General features: G+C 43.8%; 1 protein-coding gene across 1 annotated transcript in view; it reads right to left on the minus strand.

Moving 5' to 3' along the window:
- Positions 1-20837, minus strand: part of LOC149284274 (proteasome adapter and scaffold protein ECM29-like) — a 51044-nt gene that overhangs the window by 15594 nt on the left and 14613 nt on the right. The window contains exons 13-29 of the mRNA XM_089496964.1: positions 14441-14507; positions 13730-13852; positions 13411-13514; positions 13071-13197; positions 12845-12925; positions 12503-12728; positions 12310-12401; positions 11690-11824; positions 11383-11548; positions 10917-11089; positions 9705-9806; positions 9210-9333; positions 8460-8605; positions 7374-7428; positions 6859-6973; positions 2797-2865; positions 1566-1683 (exon numbers count right to left, since the gene is read on the minus strand). Of these exons, the coding sequence (XP_089353090.1) occupies positions 1566-1683; positions 2797-2865; positions 6859-6973; positions 7374-7428; positions 8460-8605; positions 9210-9333; positions 9705-9806; positions 10917-11089; positions 11383-11548; positions 11690-11824; positions 12310-12401; positions 12503-12728; positions 12845-12925; positions 13071-13197; positions 13411-13514; positions 13730-13852; positions 14441-14507 (2023 nt within the window). The remainder of the gene's footprint in view (positions 1-1565; positions 1684-2796; positions 2866-6858; positions 6974-7373; positions 7429-8459; positions 8606-9209; positions 9334-9704; positions 9807-10916; positions 11090-11382; positions 11549-11689; positions 11825-12309; positions 12402-12502; positions 12729-12844; positions 12926-13070; positions 13198-13410; positions 13515-13729; positions 13853-14440; positions 14508-20837) is intronic.

Below are 20837 nucleotides of genomic sequence, written 5' to 3' on the forward strand. Positions count from 1 at the left end.
AGTTCTGTTAATTTCGGAAGAACCGGAAAACCTTTAACCTTCTCTGAATCCTCCTCTAGTAACAGACGCGAAACCTCCTTAAAAAGCTTACGAAGCTCCTGAGGAGGGAAAAAAACCTCATCTTCTGAACTATTACTTGAAGTAGAAAGAGATGAGTGAGAGATTTCACCGGAGGAAAGGTCTGATCTAGATGATGATCTGGACCTCTTGCGTTTATGCGAACTTTCCTTCCTTTTCTCCTGGGAATGAGCAGCAGAAAGTTGAAAAGCTTCAAAGGTCTGGGCCAAATTCTCCTGGAACCAACCCAGGAAGGAATGCAAATCTTTTTGCTTTTCAGTAGCAAGTTGTTCCGCCGAGCATGAATTACACATTTTCTTACGACAACCATCCGGGAGAGGAGTAGCACACTCTGAACAAGCCACATGCTTGGATTTAGAAGTAGCTTTTCTGGGAGCCGGTGGCCTTTTATCTTTCTCCGGAATTTCTATAGGAACCGGACTAGACATCTGATAAAAGAAAACAGAGGTTAAAAAAAAAAAAAATCTTTTTTTTTTTTTTATATGAGGGCAGAGAAAGTATAGAGCCAAGATAAATAAAATATCTTACCCTAAACTCCTCTGAACCGTGTGGGGGGGCTGGTGACACGGTAATCCTGTACTGGCAATGCTCCTGCAGTTAGACATTCAAAAATGCCGCCCTCCGGAAGATCCGATTCGCGCATGCTCAGTAGCGCGATCGGATCTTCAGTGGAACGCAACGACACCCGGGCGTGCGTTCCACCGTAATGCGCATGCTCCCGCATCACAAATACAAAAGGATGCATAACAGTCATCTTCCGTAACGCGAACCGCTACGGAAGGAAAAGCCTCTCTCTGCTCACCACCCGGGGAGCAATCGGAGGAAGAGGAACCCCCAGGCAGCAACCCATGCGCCTCACCAGCAAGTCCGTCCAGAACTGAAGATTCTACCGTCCGTCCCTGAAAGGGACAAGAAAAAAACTGCCATCTTTGGAGAGGTGCCGGTTTTTATGGGTAAGGAGGAGGGGCTTCGGATATTTTAACTGTTTATTCACTTTTAGGTTCTACTTGTCCCGAGTAAGATTACTACCCACTTGTACTGCCACTGGATGACAGGAAAAAAAAGTTACTTATTTATACTGATGTGTTGTCATACTTAACCAATATGATTCTTTAATGTTATTAATTTGCATCAGATGGCGGGTTGACCAGTAAAAGTAGCATAGGATTGTTGAGAAGTAGATAACTTCTGCTGGAAGGTAGATCTATTTTATTTGGCGAGCAAATTTAAACATGCTTTGGATAGGCATAAGGCTTTCCTAAACACAAGACCATACTAAGGACCATAGAAAAAAAAGGTTAAAATCCACAACATTTCCATGTAAAGCCTTGTGGTTTCCGTGTTATTGTAAGAACATAAGAACAGTGCAACAAATCCTAAGTGTCCAGTTTGAATTGGCCAGTGTGAAAAACATACTGCATAGAACTTCTGAAACCATGTCAGTACAAAGAAAGTCTGGGGGTACAGACCCACTTGAAAATAATTACCTTTCGCGAATTCCACATGGCATGGTGGTTAGCCAGGTTCATGAACTTATAGATGAGGTCTGGTTGGCTGAGGTCACTAGCCAACGCGCACAGCTCCTTGTATGTAGACAGTCCCTGTCTGTGGTTAAAAAAATAAAACCAATTACTATGGTTTCAAGTCTTATCCTTAAGATAAAACAAGATCAAGGAGCGATTAAGACTAGGGCTGCAACTAACGATTTTAATAATCGATTAGTTGGCCGATTATTTTTTCGATTAATCGGATAATTTTTTTTCTATTTAAAATAATGTAATAAAAAACGTACAATTTACACTTTCATCTCTTTATTGCAATGGCCTCTCTCTCTCTCTCTCTATTCACCTTCTTAGTTTACTGACATAATAATAAAAGCTACAAGAACCCAAACACAGTGTTTCTCAAACTAGGTTTTATTGCAAAGTTATTAGTAAATATTAATTCATATGTTAACTATTTTCATATTTAATAAAAACTATGAGAAGAAAGCCTTGTTAAAAAAAATTTTTATTTACCAAACTGCCCCCGGTTATGCACATCTGACCCCCAGCTTGCCACTCTGCCCCCATATATGCCTTATACCTCTTATATGCCAGAGATTCCACTGTGCCCCCTGATATGCCACTGTGCCCCCGATATGCCTTATACTCCTTATATGCCAGTGATATGCAACTGAGCCCCCTGATATACCTTTTACCCCCAGATATGTTTTATGCCCCCCCTGATATGCCTAATATCCCCTATATGCCCTGAAATTCATAATACCCCCCATACACCACTCTGCCTCCTCCTCCTCCCATACACCACTCTGGCTCCTCCCCCTCCCATACACCACTCTGCCTCCTCCCCCCTCCCATACACCACTCTGCCTCCTCCCCCCTCCCATACACCACTCTGCCTCCTCCCCCCTCCCATACACCACTCTGGCCCCTCCCCCCTCCCATACTCCACTCTGCCTCCTCCCCCCTCCCATCGTTGACAACGATTTTCATGATCGATTAGTTGTTTCAGCCCTAATTAAGACTTACATAAGGAAAAATGGTTGAAAAAACAAAAAGGCACAAACGAAAGGTACTTTGAGTAAATAATTGTATGTGATGTTGTGTGCATTGGCCGATCTGGTTGCCATTTGGAGCGAGCATTAACTCCGGCTCTGCTAGAAATTTATTTGTATCTGATTTTACTTTTTAAAAAAAGGTACAGCTATACACTTACCCATCTGGTGTTTTTCCAAGAGAAACTCCCTGAAAGACCTCTGTATCTCCAGCAACTTCATGCCTCACTCTACAAAATAAATAAATACTCTTATTTATAATGTGAAATTAGATGTAAGAAAATATATGCCTAGTTACACCTGCACAGGATGAAAATGAAGCAGCTGCTAACAGGTATTTTGACAATTCTGCTATCAAAACGCAAATATATACAGTGTCTAATATTCATAGGTCCATGTCTTACCGAACTGTAAAAAAACAAAACAATACACCATAAAGTTGGACACTAGCATAAGACTGCCTGGGTGAGTATTCTTTATTTGTATCGAGGGAGATGTGGCGATCTTGAAAGTTGAGAAAATGGATGGTTTCTTAGGATGCAGGTTGAGGGTATTAAGGAGTTAAGGTTCCATGCTTCTCTAAAGTTAGAGTTAACAGGAGATAACATTATGATTTTACGCAAACTGCCCCTGTAACAGATTTTAGGGGCAGTTTGAGTAAAATCATGGATAAGAGGCCGATGTTGTAGAAGAGATACATGTTGTGGGAAGTGCGAAGAGGGCAATTAAGAGGATATTTGGAGATAACAGCTATGTGGGTCAGTTTTAGGGGGTTTAACTTTCATTCTGGAGGACCATCACAGTGGATGGGAGAGGTGAAAGGCAGAAGAGAGAGGGCAAATAGTAGGTAGTTGCAATAATCCAGATGGATAACACAAGGGAACGGATTAGTATTTTGGTATTCCGCGTCTTGTGCAAAGAAATGGCAAATTCTGGAAATATTTCACCAATGAAGGTGTTATGATTTGGTGAGCCAAGTGGTGAAATAGAGGGTGGATTTGAGTGAACTTGGTCTGTTGGGTACATTGCGGAATTCTCAACTGATACAGAGATTGTAGAACTTTCTAGTAGTTTGGAGGCCAGTGTAAGAAAGGATATAAGATGGTATTTAGTTGGGGATGAGGGATCTAGAGCGGGGCAGGTGGGGGTTATTTGAAGAGGGATGGCAACACAGTTAAACGGAAGTGGTTAATAGATGGATTAGGGTAGGGCTAAGTACACTCTCTAGGAGCGTTATTCAGGATGCAATTTTATTTTTAAAATGGCTAGCAAGGTCTTGGGCAAAGAAGTCAGAAGAGGAGGGAGTACTGTGGAATAGAGGAGGGTGCTAAAATAATAAAACAGACATTTAGGGATGGGAGAGAAGGAATTGATGATGAAACAAAGTACATTTAATGGTTGGCGATGTGGAGGGCAGGGAAACAGAGCATGAATTTATAGTGTGCAAAGTCCTTCTTTAATTGTGATTTTCTCCAGAAAGTTTCTACAGGTATGCAGATGCTTTTCTAGGTAAAGGAGGGGTAGGAAGTATAGCGAGGTTGTAGGTAAGAAGGTGGTGGTCAGACAGAGATATGTGGAGTTGTTGGTTCCCTCCTTCTGAGGAAATCTACATTGCATTTCAGTTCTAGATGGCCCTTAGAGGCTAAGTCAGTTTGATATTGTGACATAAGGCAGCAGAGAGCTAAAAGTTGGAATCTCCCCTGGCAGGGGATTCACCACAAGGCCAGCTATGTAAACCACGCTTGGTCATGGCTGAGCTAGTCCCACGGTATTTTTGGCAAATTAGACTATGATCTAGACCTAACTTGTGCCCACTGATCAGTGTCGACTCTAGAAACAATATATAGGGGGGGCACACAAGATACCACAGTCAAACTGGGGGGGCATTAATAATTTCCACCATTAAATCATACCACTGAAAAAACACACACATACATAATATATATATTGCCAAAAGTAATGTGCTATGGAATGATACTTTTGTTATTGGACAATACAATACTTGATCATTCAACATGGGAAGCCTGAAGCTTAGTACGACTAATCCTTGAAATCCTTTAAACAACACAATGCCTTAACTTTTCCACTAAATGATTTCAGGGCCTAATATTAGTCCCTGCTGCCGATATATATATATATATATATATATAAATATTAGACCCTGCTGCCGATAGCAGGTATAGATCAACACATTAACACACAAACCCAGCTTTGCATGTATAGATCAATTGAAATTCACTTGTGATCTCAGCACTGAAGGTATATATCAAATAAACAGAATCAGACATACAAATCCTGTATTTGCAGGTATACAATAATAATATATGAAATGTAGCATTGCAGGTATAGATCAAATCAATACATGGAAACAGCATTGCAGGTATTAATCAACTGAACAAGACAAGACAAACCCTGTATTTGCAGGTATACATAAATAATGTATGCAAACATAGCATAGCAGATATGGATCTACAGAAGAACACACAAACCAAGCTTTGCATGTACAGATCAATCGGAATTCACATAAAAACACGGCATTAAAGGTATATTTAAAACCCCCTAAATTACAGGGATAGATCACAGGTTGCACACCCCAACCACGCTGCCCACATAGAACCTGGCAAGCACCCAGATAACACACATAAGATTTGCCATCTTTGTCCCATATACACCCTGCCTGTGCCATCCTGTTCCCCAAGGCTCAAACATCCTGCTAGTGCCATCTTTGCCCTTCCACAATTATACATCTATGATACACACAATCACATTTACTCATGCTCTCCCTCATTCAGACAGTTCATCCACATATTAACTCATGCTCTCCCTCATTCAGACAATTCATCCATTTTAAAAAACTACACCCCTTGGAGCTTCAAATGAGGGGCTACATGTATTTCTAGGACAAAAGTTGAGTGCACAAATAATGATGGAATATGTCGCTTTGGCTTGAAAATATGTTTTTTCTAACCATAACGACATGTTCATTTGTGTCTTGCGCACTCCAGGTTTGTACTAGAAATACATGCAGCCCCTCATTTGATGCGCCAAGGGATGTCGTTTTTGCAAATGTGTACTTTTTGTGCCATAATTTAACTTCCCACGTGAGCAGTAATGCCACGTCAAGGCTTCAACCCTAATTACTGATCATTCACACGCCTTTCATATCTCCATTCACTCACAGAAGCACACGCCATTCTTTCCATACATTTACTCACAGTAGCACACACCATTCTTTTCCCTTACAAGCCCAAAGAAATGATGGTAAAAGGAGAAAAAAAAAAAAATCACTTTTACAGCAAAAATAAGTTTTGCAGTAAAAATGCAAGGCGCTCCAGGGATGAGATGGTTACTCACGTACCGCACAGGCTAAATGGCTGATTTTAATAATATTTGCAGTTCATCAGGATTTCAAAAATTGCCTCCCTCTACCGTTGGCTAAATTTAACCCCATGATCAAAGGGATCATAGGATTAAAAATTAGTATCGGCCATTTTTAAAAAGGGAATGTGACTTTTTATAGCTATATGATCGCTGTGGTAACATTGGCTACCACAGTGATCATTTAGCTAGAATACTTAAACTTTTTTTTTTTTTTTAAGTTAAAGTAGTTTATGTTTAAATAATTTAATTTGGGGGTCTCTAGGCAATTTTGATTTTTTTTATCTGCCTTTAGAGACCCCCAAATCATTTTTTTTACACTTTTATTTTTTTTAACTTAATATTTTTTATTCTTTTTTTTACAATCTATATACCGTTGGAAAGGTGAGGCGATTACCTTTCCAATGGTATATGTTGGGGGTATGTAGCTGCTTAGATGCCTGAGATACAGGCATCTAAGCAGCATGCCCCCATACCTCTTTAACTGACAATTGTCAGTTGTTAATAAAGTTGCGCGGTGACGTCATCGTGTCATTGCGCGAGACGTCACCGGGCAGATTGGGTGGCCCCGGTGATGCCCTTCTGTGTGAGGGGCAGATCGCCGGGGTAGGTGGTGATGAAGGTCCACAGACCTCCATCAAGGTAAGATAGTGCTAGTGACGGCATGGTGCCGTCGTTAGCAGTCAAGGACTGTCCTGGGTAATTGCCCCCCCCTTGCCCCCCTGTACCGACGCCACTGCCACTGATGGTAAAAAAAAAAAAATATTTGTAATAAAAAAAGTTATATGGATATCAACCGATATTAAGCAATGTCAAAAACCATAAAAGACAAGGAATCACTCTACCTTTTCCCAGTCATGAGCGTCTCTACAAGTATGGACACCAGCTCCTGTTGGTCTTGCTCACTGCCCAGTTCAAATACCAACCCAAGACCTTTTGATGCAACATCTTGGCTAAGTTCTGTAACAGATTGTGTATAATAAGCAATCCAATTTTTCTTTTGGTTCTTAGGCGATGATCAAAGACAAACATTCCATAATATTTATATAATAAGTTCAAAGGAGTTAAGCTATAAATATCTCAGTCCATTTATCAGCCTAACGGTGTAAAAAGTGCCTGCTGCAAAAAGCCATTTCAAATCCTTGTAACAGAAAAGAGCTACATACACTCTGAACAGTCTATATACCATGCATTTCACAGCAATGAAAGCCCTTGTACCAATTACACATGTATTCCTCATACAATTCTGATCAAAAACAATCTCTTCAAACTTCTCATTTCTCACACAAAAAAGTAAATAATCCTGAAATGTTATAATCTTAGTGCTGAGAATATTTATTGAAGACAAAGAAATACATACCATCACTATCACTAAGGATTGATATGAAGGCACTCTGGGTCTCTTTCAGCTTAGACTACAAGAAGAAATCGAAAACACCAGAAGAATTGTAAAATAGTAAAATAGATTTGGTGAGAAGACATGTTAGGTATGTGACAACAAAGAATGTTATCAAATACCCTCTACGTATATATTTGTTAAATTTTTGGAAACAGTTCTTGTTTTCACATAATCTAATGCTTTCATACAGTTGCATTAATCATTTGTATGAGGTCTAGCTATGCTATTCAGTCCCCTTAGGATGTACCTGTCCATCCTTAAAACATGTGGCAAGAAGCTCATTAGGACATACAGGCAAATCCTGACTTTGTTGCAGCGACAGGGACATAGCCTGATCTCCCATGTATCTATTGAGAGCCTTCCCCCCCCCCCCCCCCGTTGGCAGAAGCCAGCATTCACTATGTTCCTTACGACTAATGGTGTGTAACAGCACTTGCTGAGAGCGCCGGTACACTGTTATTCAAGGAATGCCCGATCGTGCATTCCCTTCTGGTAGGTGTCACTGCTGACAAAATGAGAAATTAAATAAAAATTAAAAAAAAAAAAAAAAAATCTATTTGGAGCCCTGTGATGTCACCATAACATCACTGGCATAACAAACGTATGAGAGATCCCGAAAGGGATCTTGAGCCATACTGCTTCTGAAACAGTGCAAAAAATAAATAAATAAAGTGCCCCTCAGCCCTCCCACAATAAAAAAAATATTTTAAAAAAATCACTAGTCCCAAACCCTGTAAGTCAATAATTGGATATGAAGTATATAATATAGAGAAATAAGTAAAGCATGGATGTACTATTTTTAGTATAGGTTTTATCATCTATTACCACTAATTATTATGTTTTATGCATTTCTATTAATTTAAAAAGGCCCTACTTCTCCTGAACAAAATGATGTACTGTATAATTTGGGTTCATCAAACATGGAAAAGGGAATCAAAAATATGGTAAAAAATATCTTGGCCCTTTGGTTATGAAACCCCCCCCCAGGACTGAAGGGGTAAATTAAGCCACCAGCTTGAGTTAAGAGTGAAGTGAATATAGGCCTACCTTTACTTCTTGATGTTTGTTCAGCTTTTTCACTAGAGAAAGTAGCCATATACAAGATGCTTGTCTGACATGTGGGTTGATGCTGACTACATGCTTGTTAAGAACCTGATCCAAAACCCACGGAACCTCGTCGTTCACTTTCACATCTAACCAAAAAATAAAATAAATAAAAAACAATCATGGGTTATACCTAAAGTACTAAAACTGGCCAGTCAGTGAGTCTATACATTCCAATGGTTGATTTTGTAATTGCACCACTTTTCTCACTTTTCTCCAGGATTGCCCTTTATATGTGAAACAGATGTTCTTACATAGAACTTTTTTGTCTGGCAAAGGCACAGCTTAACATTGCTAAATAACTATTAAATGATATATTAATACCGGGCACGTTCCACAAAACAAGAGAGATAGTCTTACTAGTCATCCAATTTCTAGCAAGAATGAATTAAGATAACTGCCCTCACTCAATAACATACAGCTTTCCAATACTGGAATGGTTATTTAAATTTGTAGACACATTTTCCAAAATGCTGCATTTGCTAATTTTTACAGGACAATTGTAAAATTTACATAATTCAACAAATTCAAGAACAACGTTTTGCATTTAAGAAACCTGGAAGTAGAAAGAAAGACCAAAAGAAATCTCAGCAGAGAAATCTGGGTGTATTCTCTAAAAGTTACGTTTTCTGCACACATTACAAATAATGATAGATTTCCGATGCTATTAGAAGAAAGATTCTAATTGGTTACCTGCTGGGGGATTGTAATCCTCCTCTGCAACAACCCAAACATCCCTAGTGGCGGATGATTTGGTACCAACGGCAGCATTTGTAATGGCTTCTCCAACAGTGAACTGAAGCTCAATTTGTTTTGCCTGGAATAAAAACCGAAATACGAGGAAATTACTAGAGCGGGGGAAAAAAAACAAAAAACAAAGTGTATAGCCATCATAACAAAAAACTAAAAAGCTAATTGTGAGCTGGTCTCCTTGTGAGCCATAATGTTCTACACAGGTATATGAGTCCGTTGACTGCACCCTCACATGTAAAGTTACACTAGTTAGGCTTCTATAGCCCACTAGAGAGAACGTAAGTTATGCCTAACAATTGCAAGTTGATGCAAGTGGAATTAGGTATTATGGAACCAAAATATTTTTTTTATTTTTTAAATTGAATGAATCAGTGCAAATAATAATATTAATAATAAAGCAAACAAAATCAAACAGCTCACAAATAAATCACTTACTTCAACCGACTCCATAAGACCTTGAAGCAGCATTTTCTGATGAGGGAAGTTACCATCTCCGACCGGTAAATAACCAAGTGTCCTAATAGCTCTCTCTTTTGCCTGCAAATAGAATATTTATGGAAAGCTGTATGAGGAACAGGTCTGTCACTATGTTTACTGCCTAATTATCCATAAGACATAGTCTGATCCTCACCAGTTAGAAGTGAGAAACGTATAGTGCACAGCACAGGGAAGGTATGTTCCAGCAAAGTGACAATGGGCAGTTGAGTTGCTAAGGCTATATTTAATTTAAGAGGCTTGTACTTAACAGGGGAAAAAAATGTGGACGTAGCGATACCTCACAAAATGCTGGTCCCTTTAGGACCAGACACATATCCTATTCTATGGCCTTTTTGCACAATTTGTGGCTCAGAGCCATCAGATTGAACACATTCAAAAGGGCATTTCCCGCCAGTGACAACACTGCTGACATCATGGATCGGGTCTCCTGCTACAATACCTTACTGAGGAAATGCATGGTGTGTGTGTTTATGTGTGCGTGTGTGAGTGTGTGTGTGTGTGCGTGTGTGTGTTGCAGCCCCATTGACAGAGCAGTCATGGGTCTGCAAACAGCAACCAGGGGTCTCACCACAGGAATCCCCTGACGGCTATTCAGAGTATCCTCAGCTGTATGCATCGTGTTCTCTATGTGCCTGTCAAATATGTTTTTCACCCCACTACAGCATTCCCCAGTTACCTTAAAAAAATACATATGCTGGGTTGACTACTTTTTACGGAGGTAATTTAAATTGAGTCAGCTAACATGGCAATGTCTGTGTAAAAACACAAATAAGTAGAACTATCAAACTTTTACAGAGATTGGTGACAACATGGCTGCCTGAAATGTGGCAAAATGATCTGTGACCACTACTGACATTAGACTGCTTGTAATTGTTGTAATATTTGGCCTATAATTTCCAAAATAGACAAGTATCCCAGGTATATGTGGTCAATTCTTAATCAGGGCAAGTTAATGAATATACTTCAGCATTTTTTTCAACATTGTTTTTAAGCTGTGAACAATTTATATCCATGTAAAAATAGTCCTGGTTAATGTTTTGTTGTGACAGTAGCTGGCCCCTAAAATGATACAAATAGAGCTTTTCAAAAGTGTACAAAAATCCAAACTACAAAAAAAAAAAGAGAAACTCTGAAAAACATATAGCCTGCCTTGTTGGTTTCCTTTCCAGAAGGTATCCGTGCCAGCAAATTTTCCACAAGTCGCTTCTTGGTAAAACCAGAACCATTGTCTGGAATGGGCAGGGCTCCACTTCTTCCAATCTCTCCCAAAGCTGTAATGGCTGCCACCGATAACAGAGGAGAAGGGTTGTCCAAAAACAAGCCTAAGCAAAAGAAAACATATGAAAAACTGCAAGCCATATGAAAGCAAGTATATCATTGGTGCTTTAGTTTATGTTTTTCATAAATATGTATATATTGTATAATAAAACATTTTAAGACCTAACTAAAGCAGTCAAAGCACCAGTTTTAAATAAGGAAAAAATAAATGTGGGGAAGAGAAAAAAACCCAAAACTTTCTACCTGTACAAGTGTGTCTCACAATAAAGATATTAAACATGGTTTGTGGAAAGAGCGGAGTGCCGTGGACTGAAAAAAACCCAAAATACTATTTTACCAATAGTTTCTACACAGGTTTGGATGATTTCATCCTGCTCAGACATAGTAGCAGATTCAGCTTTCTCCAGATCATGCAGTTCTCCATCAGCCCTGTGCGCTTTGGCCAGATACCTCCCAATCAGGTAGCCCAGGGCAAGAAGAGACCCATGCTGAGCTTCAGGGGTCTGTAAATGACATTCAAAGAAGGCTATGTTACTAGTAGAATAGGCACTATAAGTTGGGTCATTACTATAAATAAAAATAGAAAGTACTTCTATTAATAGCAGTTTAAAGGTGACACAATGAAACTTTTTTCCTTCACTTACATGGTTGTCCTTGGCACTCTTAATAAGACTCTGCAGCTTACATCTTAATTCAGGTCCAGACATGGTAGAGACTACTACTGCGTATAGCTGAGCTGCTAGCTCTCGCATCTCTTCCTTATTGGAAACCATCAGACTCTGCAAAGAGACACATTAAACCACACTAGCAGTTTATTAATACTTGGTTCCTTCCAAGAACAACCTTCAAAATGGCAATACTGAAACTAATTAAAAATCTGGGCAAAACATGACACCCCTCCACATACGTGACCATCTTTAGAGACATTCTAGTCAAAGAAAAGTGGAGTCTTTAGTCAATGGTAAAAACGTTTATTTGGCCAACAAAGAAAGATGATATGTAAAGTCACAAACTTTAGGGACGTCAGATATATTTCTCAGGCAGAGCAACTCCATCTAATGAATAAACTTATGCTGTCTTAGAAAGCTTATGCCATTCTACTTTTTTTATTTTGGCTTAATGAAACTTTGACCATCTTCTCTTGGGTTAATATGGTAACTTTAAATTTACATATTAAAGACGAAGCAAGATAAACAAATTCTTCTGATTTATAGTATCCTTTTCAGCGTCGTAGAAAGAGTATATATAACAATATGCCTCATACCTTTATCCAATCGGTGGATTCTATTAGTGTGGCAGAAAGTCTTTGTGGATAGACAGAGACTACTTCGAGAAGGCAGTACATGACAGGCAGCCCTGCAAGACATACAAAGATTCAGAATATCACTAAAGTATACGTACACCTTAATTAAAAAAAAAATTTTTTTAATGAGAAAAAAAAAATGGAAATATTTTACCTCCACCTGCAGTTAGCAATTGCTGGATTAGGTTTATGTACATTTCCACCGGGTTCATGTCACCATTCTTTGTAGAGGAGGATTCTCGGGCAGTGAGACCACTGGACATTAGTTCTCTTATGTAGCGCCCCAGAGCAGGAGCTTGGTCTTGCATATCCGCTAAAGACTGGCAGGTAGGTGAAACCCCAGCGCTGTGAGCCAGGCACATTCTTAAGTACAAGATTATCTGGGTGATAAGAGAAAAAAAAAAAACACATTAAAACAGCAACATTAAAATGTCTAAATTGTTAGATTATAGAGTTTAGCAAATGAGTTCAGAGAGATTATGTATTCATATCATACCTCTAAAAAAGCAGCAGGGTTAAATGGGAGCACTGACGTTGTAGTCACAAACTTTACAGGCATCTTCATCCGGCTGGAAGCCTAGAATGGAAAAAATATACTCCATTATGAAGCAATATGAACCTAAGGAATGCATAATATGTGCATGGTTCTACAGCAGCAATGATCAGGGGCATAACTACACAATTCAAAGACATAGAACGGATATATCAGCCATTCTAAATACCTTTTCCAAGATGTGACTGACCATCACCGGGAAAGAGGGAAGTTTCTGTGGAGGGGCATCTTTCTCATCTTTGCCAGGCACGACCATCCGAAGGGCTCTCTGGGCTTCTCCATGCACTTCTTCTCTCCTGCAAATATATTAAAACTTTAAAAGAAATGCAATGCAAAACTATATTTATAGTAAAAACAGTTTTAAGCTATCTATGTTGCTCCAGTAGTTAACCCCTTAATGACAAAGCCCATTGTCCTTAAGGGGTTATTATTCACTACAATGCAAACCAAAACTAAAAAAAAAAAAACACATGCATTGTCATAAACCCAAGAAGTAATACAAGTCTTACGGATCTCCAGCGGAGAGCAAAAGCAAATATCTTGATGGGATGTGGTCAGGAGCAAAAACACTACTGGCAAACTTCACAGCAACCTGTCGAACTTGAACTTCAGGCTGAAAAGTAATCGGGAGACAAAAGCTGATGTTGTCACATAGAAGAAGAGGAGAAATATTTAATGTAATGAGTGCTATGAATTAACACAAAGAGTTGCTGGTAGTCACCTAGAGAACAAGTCCATGGAGCTAATACATTTATGAGTTTATAAACTAATTTACATATTTGAATGTGTGTTACATAAAGATTTAGGAAATACAGCGCTCTCTTTCACCTTAACTAAGTACGAACCAACAAGGGCCTCCATGAGCGTCAGCTGTGCTCCTTCTAGATTATTGTAAGCCCCAACCATCATAGACAGAGCTTCCTGGATAGAAAGCCTGACATCTGTATCCTCCTACAAAGAGAAAGAGATAGGGTCACTGAACGTGAGACTAAAGAGGCAGGATGTGAACTAGAGAAGAACAAATAGACCAATACTGCATGGAGCTTGAAGAAAACTGTGGTCAACTGTGTCAAAAGTAGCAGAAAGGTCTAGAACGAAAAGTAACAACCCTTGGATTAAGTGGCAAGTAAATTGTTGGTCATTTGGAAGGAGCAGTCTTGAAGAGAGTCAATTAAAGGAGTTGGAATCAAAAGTCAGTAAGCCAGGTACATACAAGGCATTCAAGAATCTTGGAGGCAAGAGGAAATAAAGAGATGGAGCTGCAGTTCAACAAACTGCTACGACAAAGGGACAGTTTTCTTCAAGATTGGACTTAAGAAAGCATGCTTTAAATACATTTGGAAGGAAGCAGTGGAGGTACAGATTGGAGATGTTACTTAGGGTTGGTACAATAGTGGACAAGCGCCTTGGTAAGAAAGTGTTGGGGGACGGCTGGGCACCATACGGTGAGAGTGTGCATAGATTTAATTTATAATCAGTTAATCTTTCTTTAAAGTTTAAAAGTGTTGAATTCAACAAAGTAGACGACAAGGCCCCTACCTTTCTCATGGCTTCAAAGAACTGTTGCACCAGAGCGAGATCCTTGGTAAATAACTGAGGCAGTCGCCTGGGGAAAAAAATAACCGTTATTTATTAGTGTGGGACACAGCCGAAAGAGAGGCATGTTAGTACATTATGGACGTGTAGCTTGCACCCTGTGAAAAATTTACTGACAGAAGACACCAAAAGGAGTAGCTGTGCCTAATATATAAATTCCATTTATGTGAATAGCATTTAAATAATTACTGTCATGAACACTAGTTTTTTATGGAAGCGTTTAATCAGTTCAATGCACTTGTATTACAGCGGTGCTAACTTCAGCACACTGAACCTACTTTAAACTTATGTGTGGGGGCGTGTCTGACCGCCGAGAGAGATGGCCGCTTGAGCTGACTGCTCCGCCGCCGCCTGCACTTACCCGCCGCCGCATAGCCGCATGCCCATTATGGGTCGCTCCAAAAAGTCGGGATCTGACTCCTCGACCCCCGGGGGTCGACCTCGGTCCTCCACATCTTCCCTCCGGGAATATTTCGGCACCCCGGCCGACCTGACCACGCGGGGCTCAAGGGCCTCAAGCGCGCACGAGGCTGCATCTCCGGCCAGCTCTTCGTCCGCGGAGGAATCCACCTCGCTCGCGTACTTACCTTCCGCATCTCACCCACCGGAGGTACTTCAATTGTTCCAATCGGCGCCTTGGAAGTCGGACTTCTCCCTGCTCATTACCGAACTCCGACAGGTGGTCCGGGACGAGGTGTCGGTGCTTCGAGCGGACCTGTCCTCCCTGGAGCAGAGGGTCCTGGCCTTGGAGGAATCGAAGGCCCAACAGCACCGTATTGTGTCCTCTGCTCAACTTGAGAGCGATCGCCATGCACGGTGCTTGAGGGACCTCCGCCGCCGTGTTGAGGACATGGACAACCGGGGTCGGCGCCAGAATGTCCGTGTGCGGGGAGTCCCCGAGTCTGACGCCCCTGAGGATATCCCGGCTCTCCTGATGGGCCTCTTCAACGACCTCCTGAACCGCGCACCTGACACACCGCTTCCCGTTGATAGAGCGCACCGCGCTCTCCGGCAGCGCGGCGGCCCGGGGGCCCCGCCGAGAGACATCATCTGTCATCTGACGGATTTTCGGCTTAAGGAGGCAATCATGGCTCGTGCGAGGGAGGTGGGCACCTGGCAGTTGAACGGTCACCGGGTATCCTTCTTTCAGGATCTTTCTGACCTGACCCTGCAGGCCCGGAGGGCCCTACGCCCCCTGACTTCAGCATTGCAGAGGCTCTCTATCCCTTACAGATGGAGCTACCCCTTTGCCTTGGTGATCCGACACGGGAGCGGGCCGCTCACCATCCGGCATTACGATGACATCCCTGACGTCCTGCGTTTTTTGGATCTCCCAGATGTGCAGATCTCCGACTGGGCCGACTCTGCTGTCACCCCGGGACGGCGTCTGGATCTACCACCTCGCCCTCGCGGGCGTCCCCGTGCCGGCCCTACCCGTGGTTCTCTTCGAGACTCTTCTCCACGTCCATCGCCGGTCTCGGTTTCCCGACGCTTGGGTCCTATAGAGGAATAGATGCCCTGCCTCTCACTCCGGTGGTTAGCGCATGTCGTTTCCAGACATCGCTGCCTGCCAACGCACAACCGTTATGTACCTTACATGTTATTATTTTTGTTGTTGCTTTGCATTATTCTTATAAATTTTTTTTTTTTTTCTCTGCCTGCTGTCCGCTGTGACCGCAATCCCTCGGCTGGGCTTATGATTGATACGGCTCTCTGCCTTGTCTTTGCCCGGCCTGATACTGCCTCCCCTACATTTGGCTGCTTCCTATGATTTAGCCCATCTGGTTCTATTCTTACGTGCTGGGGGGGGGGGGGGACGGTTCCGGGTGTGGGGGTCTAAGGGGTTTATATTAATTTTATTTTATTGTCTCGTATGCTATGGTATGGGGGGGGGTTTGTGTTTTTTTTTTTTTTTTTTTTTTCTGCGCCGTTCATTATATTGGGTTCCTCTGCTCATGTCATGGACCGCAATCCCTCGGCTGGGCTTATGTTCTACCCATTTGACGTGGCTCTCTGCCCCGCCTTTGCCCGGCCTGATCCTACCTCCCCTACATTTGCCTGCCTCTTCTGATTCTGCCCATCTATCTGTTGGTGCTCCTTTGCTGGGGCTCCTTGTATGTCTCTTGTGGTTTTCTACTTGGTTGCTAGGGGGGGGGTTCTCGATGGGCTCTGGGGGGGTTCCGGGTGGGGGGTCTAAAGGGGTTTTTTTTTTTTTGTTTCTTTTTGGTTTTTTTTTGCGCCGTTCACTATCTCTGCTCATTTGCTCACATTTATACCCTCTACATATGTATGTTACGTACCTAGGCTCGTGTCATGTATCATATTGAATGTATTGTGGACTGTGGATCTGTGCTAGTTCCTCGTCTCATATTGTGTACTGCCGTTCACCTGCGGTGAATCCTCCTCATGCCGCGTATGCTATTGTATGACGGGGTATCTGTATATATATATCTATATTTTTTATTTTTTTATTTTTTTTTTTTCGTACCGTTCGCTATCTTACGGTTTTTGGTGTGCTTCTGAGCTCCCCGGAGTGGGCTCTGGGCCTATCCTGTCAGCCTTTGCGGCTATTCTCCGCTGTTTTTTACGCCTCTTTGCGGAGTGTGCGGGCGGCGGCCCGCCTTTGGTTCTCTTGTTTTCTTTTTCGTTCTTGTTACCTGTTCTGGTTTGTTTCTCCTTTGGCCTCTCTGTCGCGGTTGACTCTTCCCCTACACGGTGACGCCGTAGTATTGTCGGGTTTGTATTGCCCGTCTGGCGTAGTGTGTGTCTTCTCTACCCTATCCCCTCCCTCTCATTGCTCTTTGCCCTTCCTGTTCCCCTCTGTCCCTTCCCTCCCTCCTGGTCCTCCTTTTTCTTCATCCTTCCCCCCCCCCCTTTTTTTTTTTTTTTTTTCTCTTTCTCTCCTTCTCTTCCCTTTGCTCTTTCTCTTGCCCTCCTTGGTCCACTTCTCTCTTTGTCATGTCTTCACCAGCGCACAGTCCGCTCCTTCTGTTCTCTATTAACGCCCACGGCCTTAACACCCCTGAGAAGCGATCTTCTCTGTTCAGGGATCTGCGGAGGGACCGGGTGGATGTTGCCTTCGTCCAGGAGACTCACTTTCATGGCCCGCGGGCCCCTAAGCTTTCGTGCCGCTCGTATCCCTCTGGCTTCTTTGGCAATAATCCGACGGCCAAGACCAAGGGGGTGGCGATTCTTTTTTCTGCCCGTGTCCCTTTCCAGGTTGTGGACACGAGGGCTGACCCGGAGGGTCGATTCTTGCTTGTCAAGGGAACGATTCTCGACCGCACTTACACGTTTGCTAATGTCTATCTTCCCAACCGGGGACAACATACTGTTTTGCGTGCCGCCCTCCGGGTGCTCTCTGGCTTCCAGTCTGGGATCCTTGTGCTGGGTGGGGATTTTAACGTTGCTTTGTATCCCTCCCTTGACACTTCTACGGGCACCACGCGGACTCCCCGCCACGTTTTGCGGAAGATCGTCTCTCTCCTCACGGCACACAAGTTGGTGGACTGCTGGAGGGCTCTTCATCCCACTGACAGGGACTATACCTTCTATTCCACTCCACATGGTTCCTATTCCCGTCTTGATTATTTTTTCCTTCCTTGCCATTTTGCCTCACTTCTACGTCGCTCCTCTATTGGAACGGTGACCTGGTCGGATCATGCCCCTGTTTCTATTTCCTTAGCCTCTTCCCTTTCCCGGCCCCCTGCGCGCTCCTGGCGGTTAAACGAGTCCCTCCTGTCGGACGACTTGGCTTGCGCCGAAGCTTCCCAGGTCCTCCAGCGCTATTTTGAGGAAAATCTATCCGCGGAGACCCCTTTGCTGACCGTTTGGGAAGCCCACAAATGTGTCCTTCGGGGACATTTTATCAGTGCTTGCTTTCGGCGCAAGCGCCTTGAGACGGAGCGGATCGATCAGCTCTATGCCCAGATCACCGCAGCTGAACAGGCTCATAAAGCCTCCTTATCAGGAAGCGACTTGCAGCATCTCTTGACTCTTCGGGGAGAACTTGCCTCTATCCTCAACGGTAGGATGCATCGTTCCCTGTTGAAAACCAGGGCGTTGTTTTATGAGCATGGGGATAAACCCGGGAAGTACTTAGCTAGGGCCCTGCGAGCGGTTCGGAAGCCTACTTATATCGCTAGGGTGCGCTCCTCCGGTAACCGGACCCTCTCTCATCCTTTGGATATATCCCATTGTTTTCGGAGCTATTACGAAGGCCTCTACAACCTTCGCCCAGACCCCACTGCCCCACCTTCCGCTAATGACTTGGCGGCCATTAATTCGTATCTGGATTCTACGCTTCGGAAGAAGATCACCGCGGATGACGCGGCTCTTCTTGACTCCCCAATCACTGTGTCTGAACTCGGGTTGGCGCTTAAGTCCTCCCCCTCTGGCAAATGCCCTGGTCCGGATGGGCTTCCGTTGCGGTATTACTCTGTGTTCCGGGACATTTTAGGCCCTCGCTTAGTGGCTGCTTTTAACTCTATCTTACAGGGGGGTCGCGTTCATGACCATACTCTCGCAGCCTCCATCGCTCTGATCCCTAAAGAGGGCACGGATCTTGAACTTTGCAGCAGTTACCGTCCCATCTCCCTGTTGAACACGGATTTGAAGCTGTTCGCTAAAATCCTTGCGAACAGGATCAAACCTTTTATGTCTTCGTTAGTACATCCTGACCAGACTGGTTTTATCCCTGGTCGTGAGGCCAGGGATAGCACTATCCGTGCCCTCACGCTTATACATTCTGCTAAACACACCTCTACCCCGACTATTCTACTTTCCACTGATGCGGAGAAGGCCTTTGACAGGGTGCACTGGCCTTTTATGTTGTCCACTCTGGCCCACATGGGTTTTGGCCCTGGTCTTCTGACTTGGATTCGGTCTCTATACTCCACTCCCACGGCTCGTGTCCAGGTCAATGGCTTTTTCTCAGATCCTTTTGCTATTCGTAATGGCACTCGCCAGGGTTGCCCACTATCCCCGCTACTCTTTGTGCTCTCCCTTGAGCCCTTCCTCCAGGCCATCAGGTTGCATTCTGATATCTGTGGGCTCCAGTTGGGGTCCGCGCACCACAAGGTTTTGGGATACGCCGACGACCTTCTGTTTGTCATCACCCGTCCGCGACTCACCCTCCCCGTTCTCCTTCGGGAGTTCTCGACGTATGGCGCTCTCGCTAATTTCAAGCTCAACGCCTCTAAATCGGAAATTCTTAATGTTACTCTGCCTCAGGAGGAGGCTCTCTCCCTGGGGGCTTCTTTCCCCTTTGCCTGGCGTAGCCCCAAAATAAAGTATCTCGGGACGTGGCTCTCTCCTGATTTCTCCCAGCTTTTCCATTATAATTTTTCGCCTTTACTAGCGCGACTCCAGGCTGATTTACTCTCCTGGAAGAACTTGGCGATCTCCTGGACTGGCCGGATTAACACGATCAAAATGAACATTATGCCTCGTCTCTTGTATCTCTTCCAGACCCTCCCTATTGCGATACCTCCCTCCTTTTTTGATACGCTACGGTCTGTCTTTCTGCTATTTGTGTGGGGTTCACGGAACCCTCGGGTTCGCTTTGCTACCCTGATCCTCCCCAAGGCTGCTGGGGGCCTGGCTTTGCCCTGCCCCCGCTCTTACTACAGGGCCTGCCATCTGCTTCGGGTCTTGGAGTGGTCTCACAGCCCCGCCCACAAGCAGTGGGTCTCTGCCGAGGCGGCCTTGCTTGGCCCCCCCATGAAGGGCTTGCCCTGGCTCTCGATTCCAACGGCTCGTACGTTATCCCTACCACACCCTTTCATCCGGGCCACCCTCGGCGTCTGGCACCAGATCGTGCGGAAGACGAGGCTCTCCTCTGTCCCCTCTCCATTGACTCCGGTCCGGGACAATCCTGATTTTCCACCCGGGATGGGCTGCGACCTCTTCACGGCCTCCAGCCCTGCTGTGGGTCCGACGATCCAATCCTTCCTGTCCGTGGGTGGTCTTAAGCCCCTAACGCAATTGGCTGTCTGCTCGCCTCCTTCCCTACTGGATAGGTTCCGTTATGCCCAGCTGTGTAGTTTTTTCCGGTCTCAGCCCTGGAAGCATGCTATGTTGCGCAGCCGCACACGATTTGAGGACCTCTGTCTGGCTTCCTCACTTCCGCCGCATGGCATTTCCAGGTTGTATGGCCTCCTCCTTGAGGCCTTTCATACGCTTCCACCTTCCTTCATGGGGAGTTGGGAATTGGAGCTTCAGGCCACCTTTTCGGATGACCATTGGGAGAAAATATGCCTCCTCACGCATGGTTGTTCTCGGAGTAATGGGGACCGGGAAATGTCCTACAAATTGTTAGCTCGCTGGTATAGGCCCCCGA

The sequence above is a fragment of the Sceloporus occidentalis genome, unplaced genomic scaffold (genome assembly GCF_023333645.1).
Source record: "Sceloporus occidentalis isolate IW3139 unplaced genomic scaffold, rSceOcc1.0.p SCAF_96, whole genome shotgun sequence".
Classification (NCBI taxonomy): Eukaryota; Metazoa; Chordata; class Lepidosauria; order Squamata; family Phrynosomatidae; genus Sceloporus; species Sceloporus occidentalis.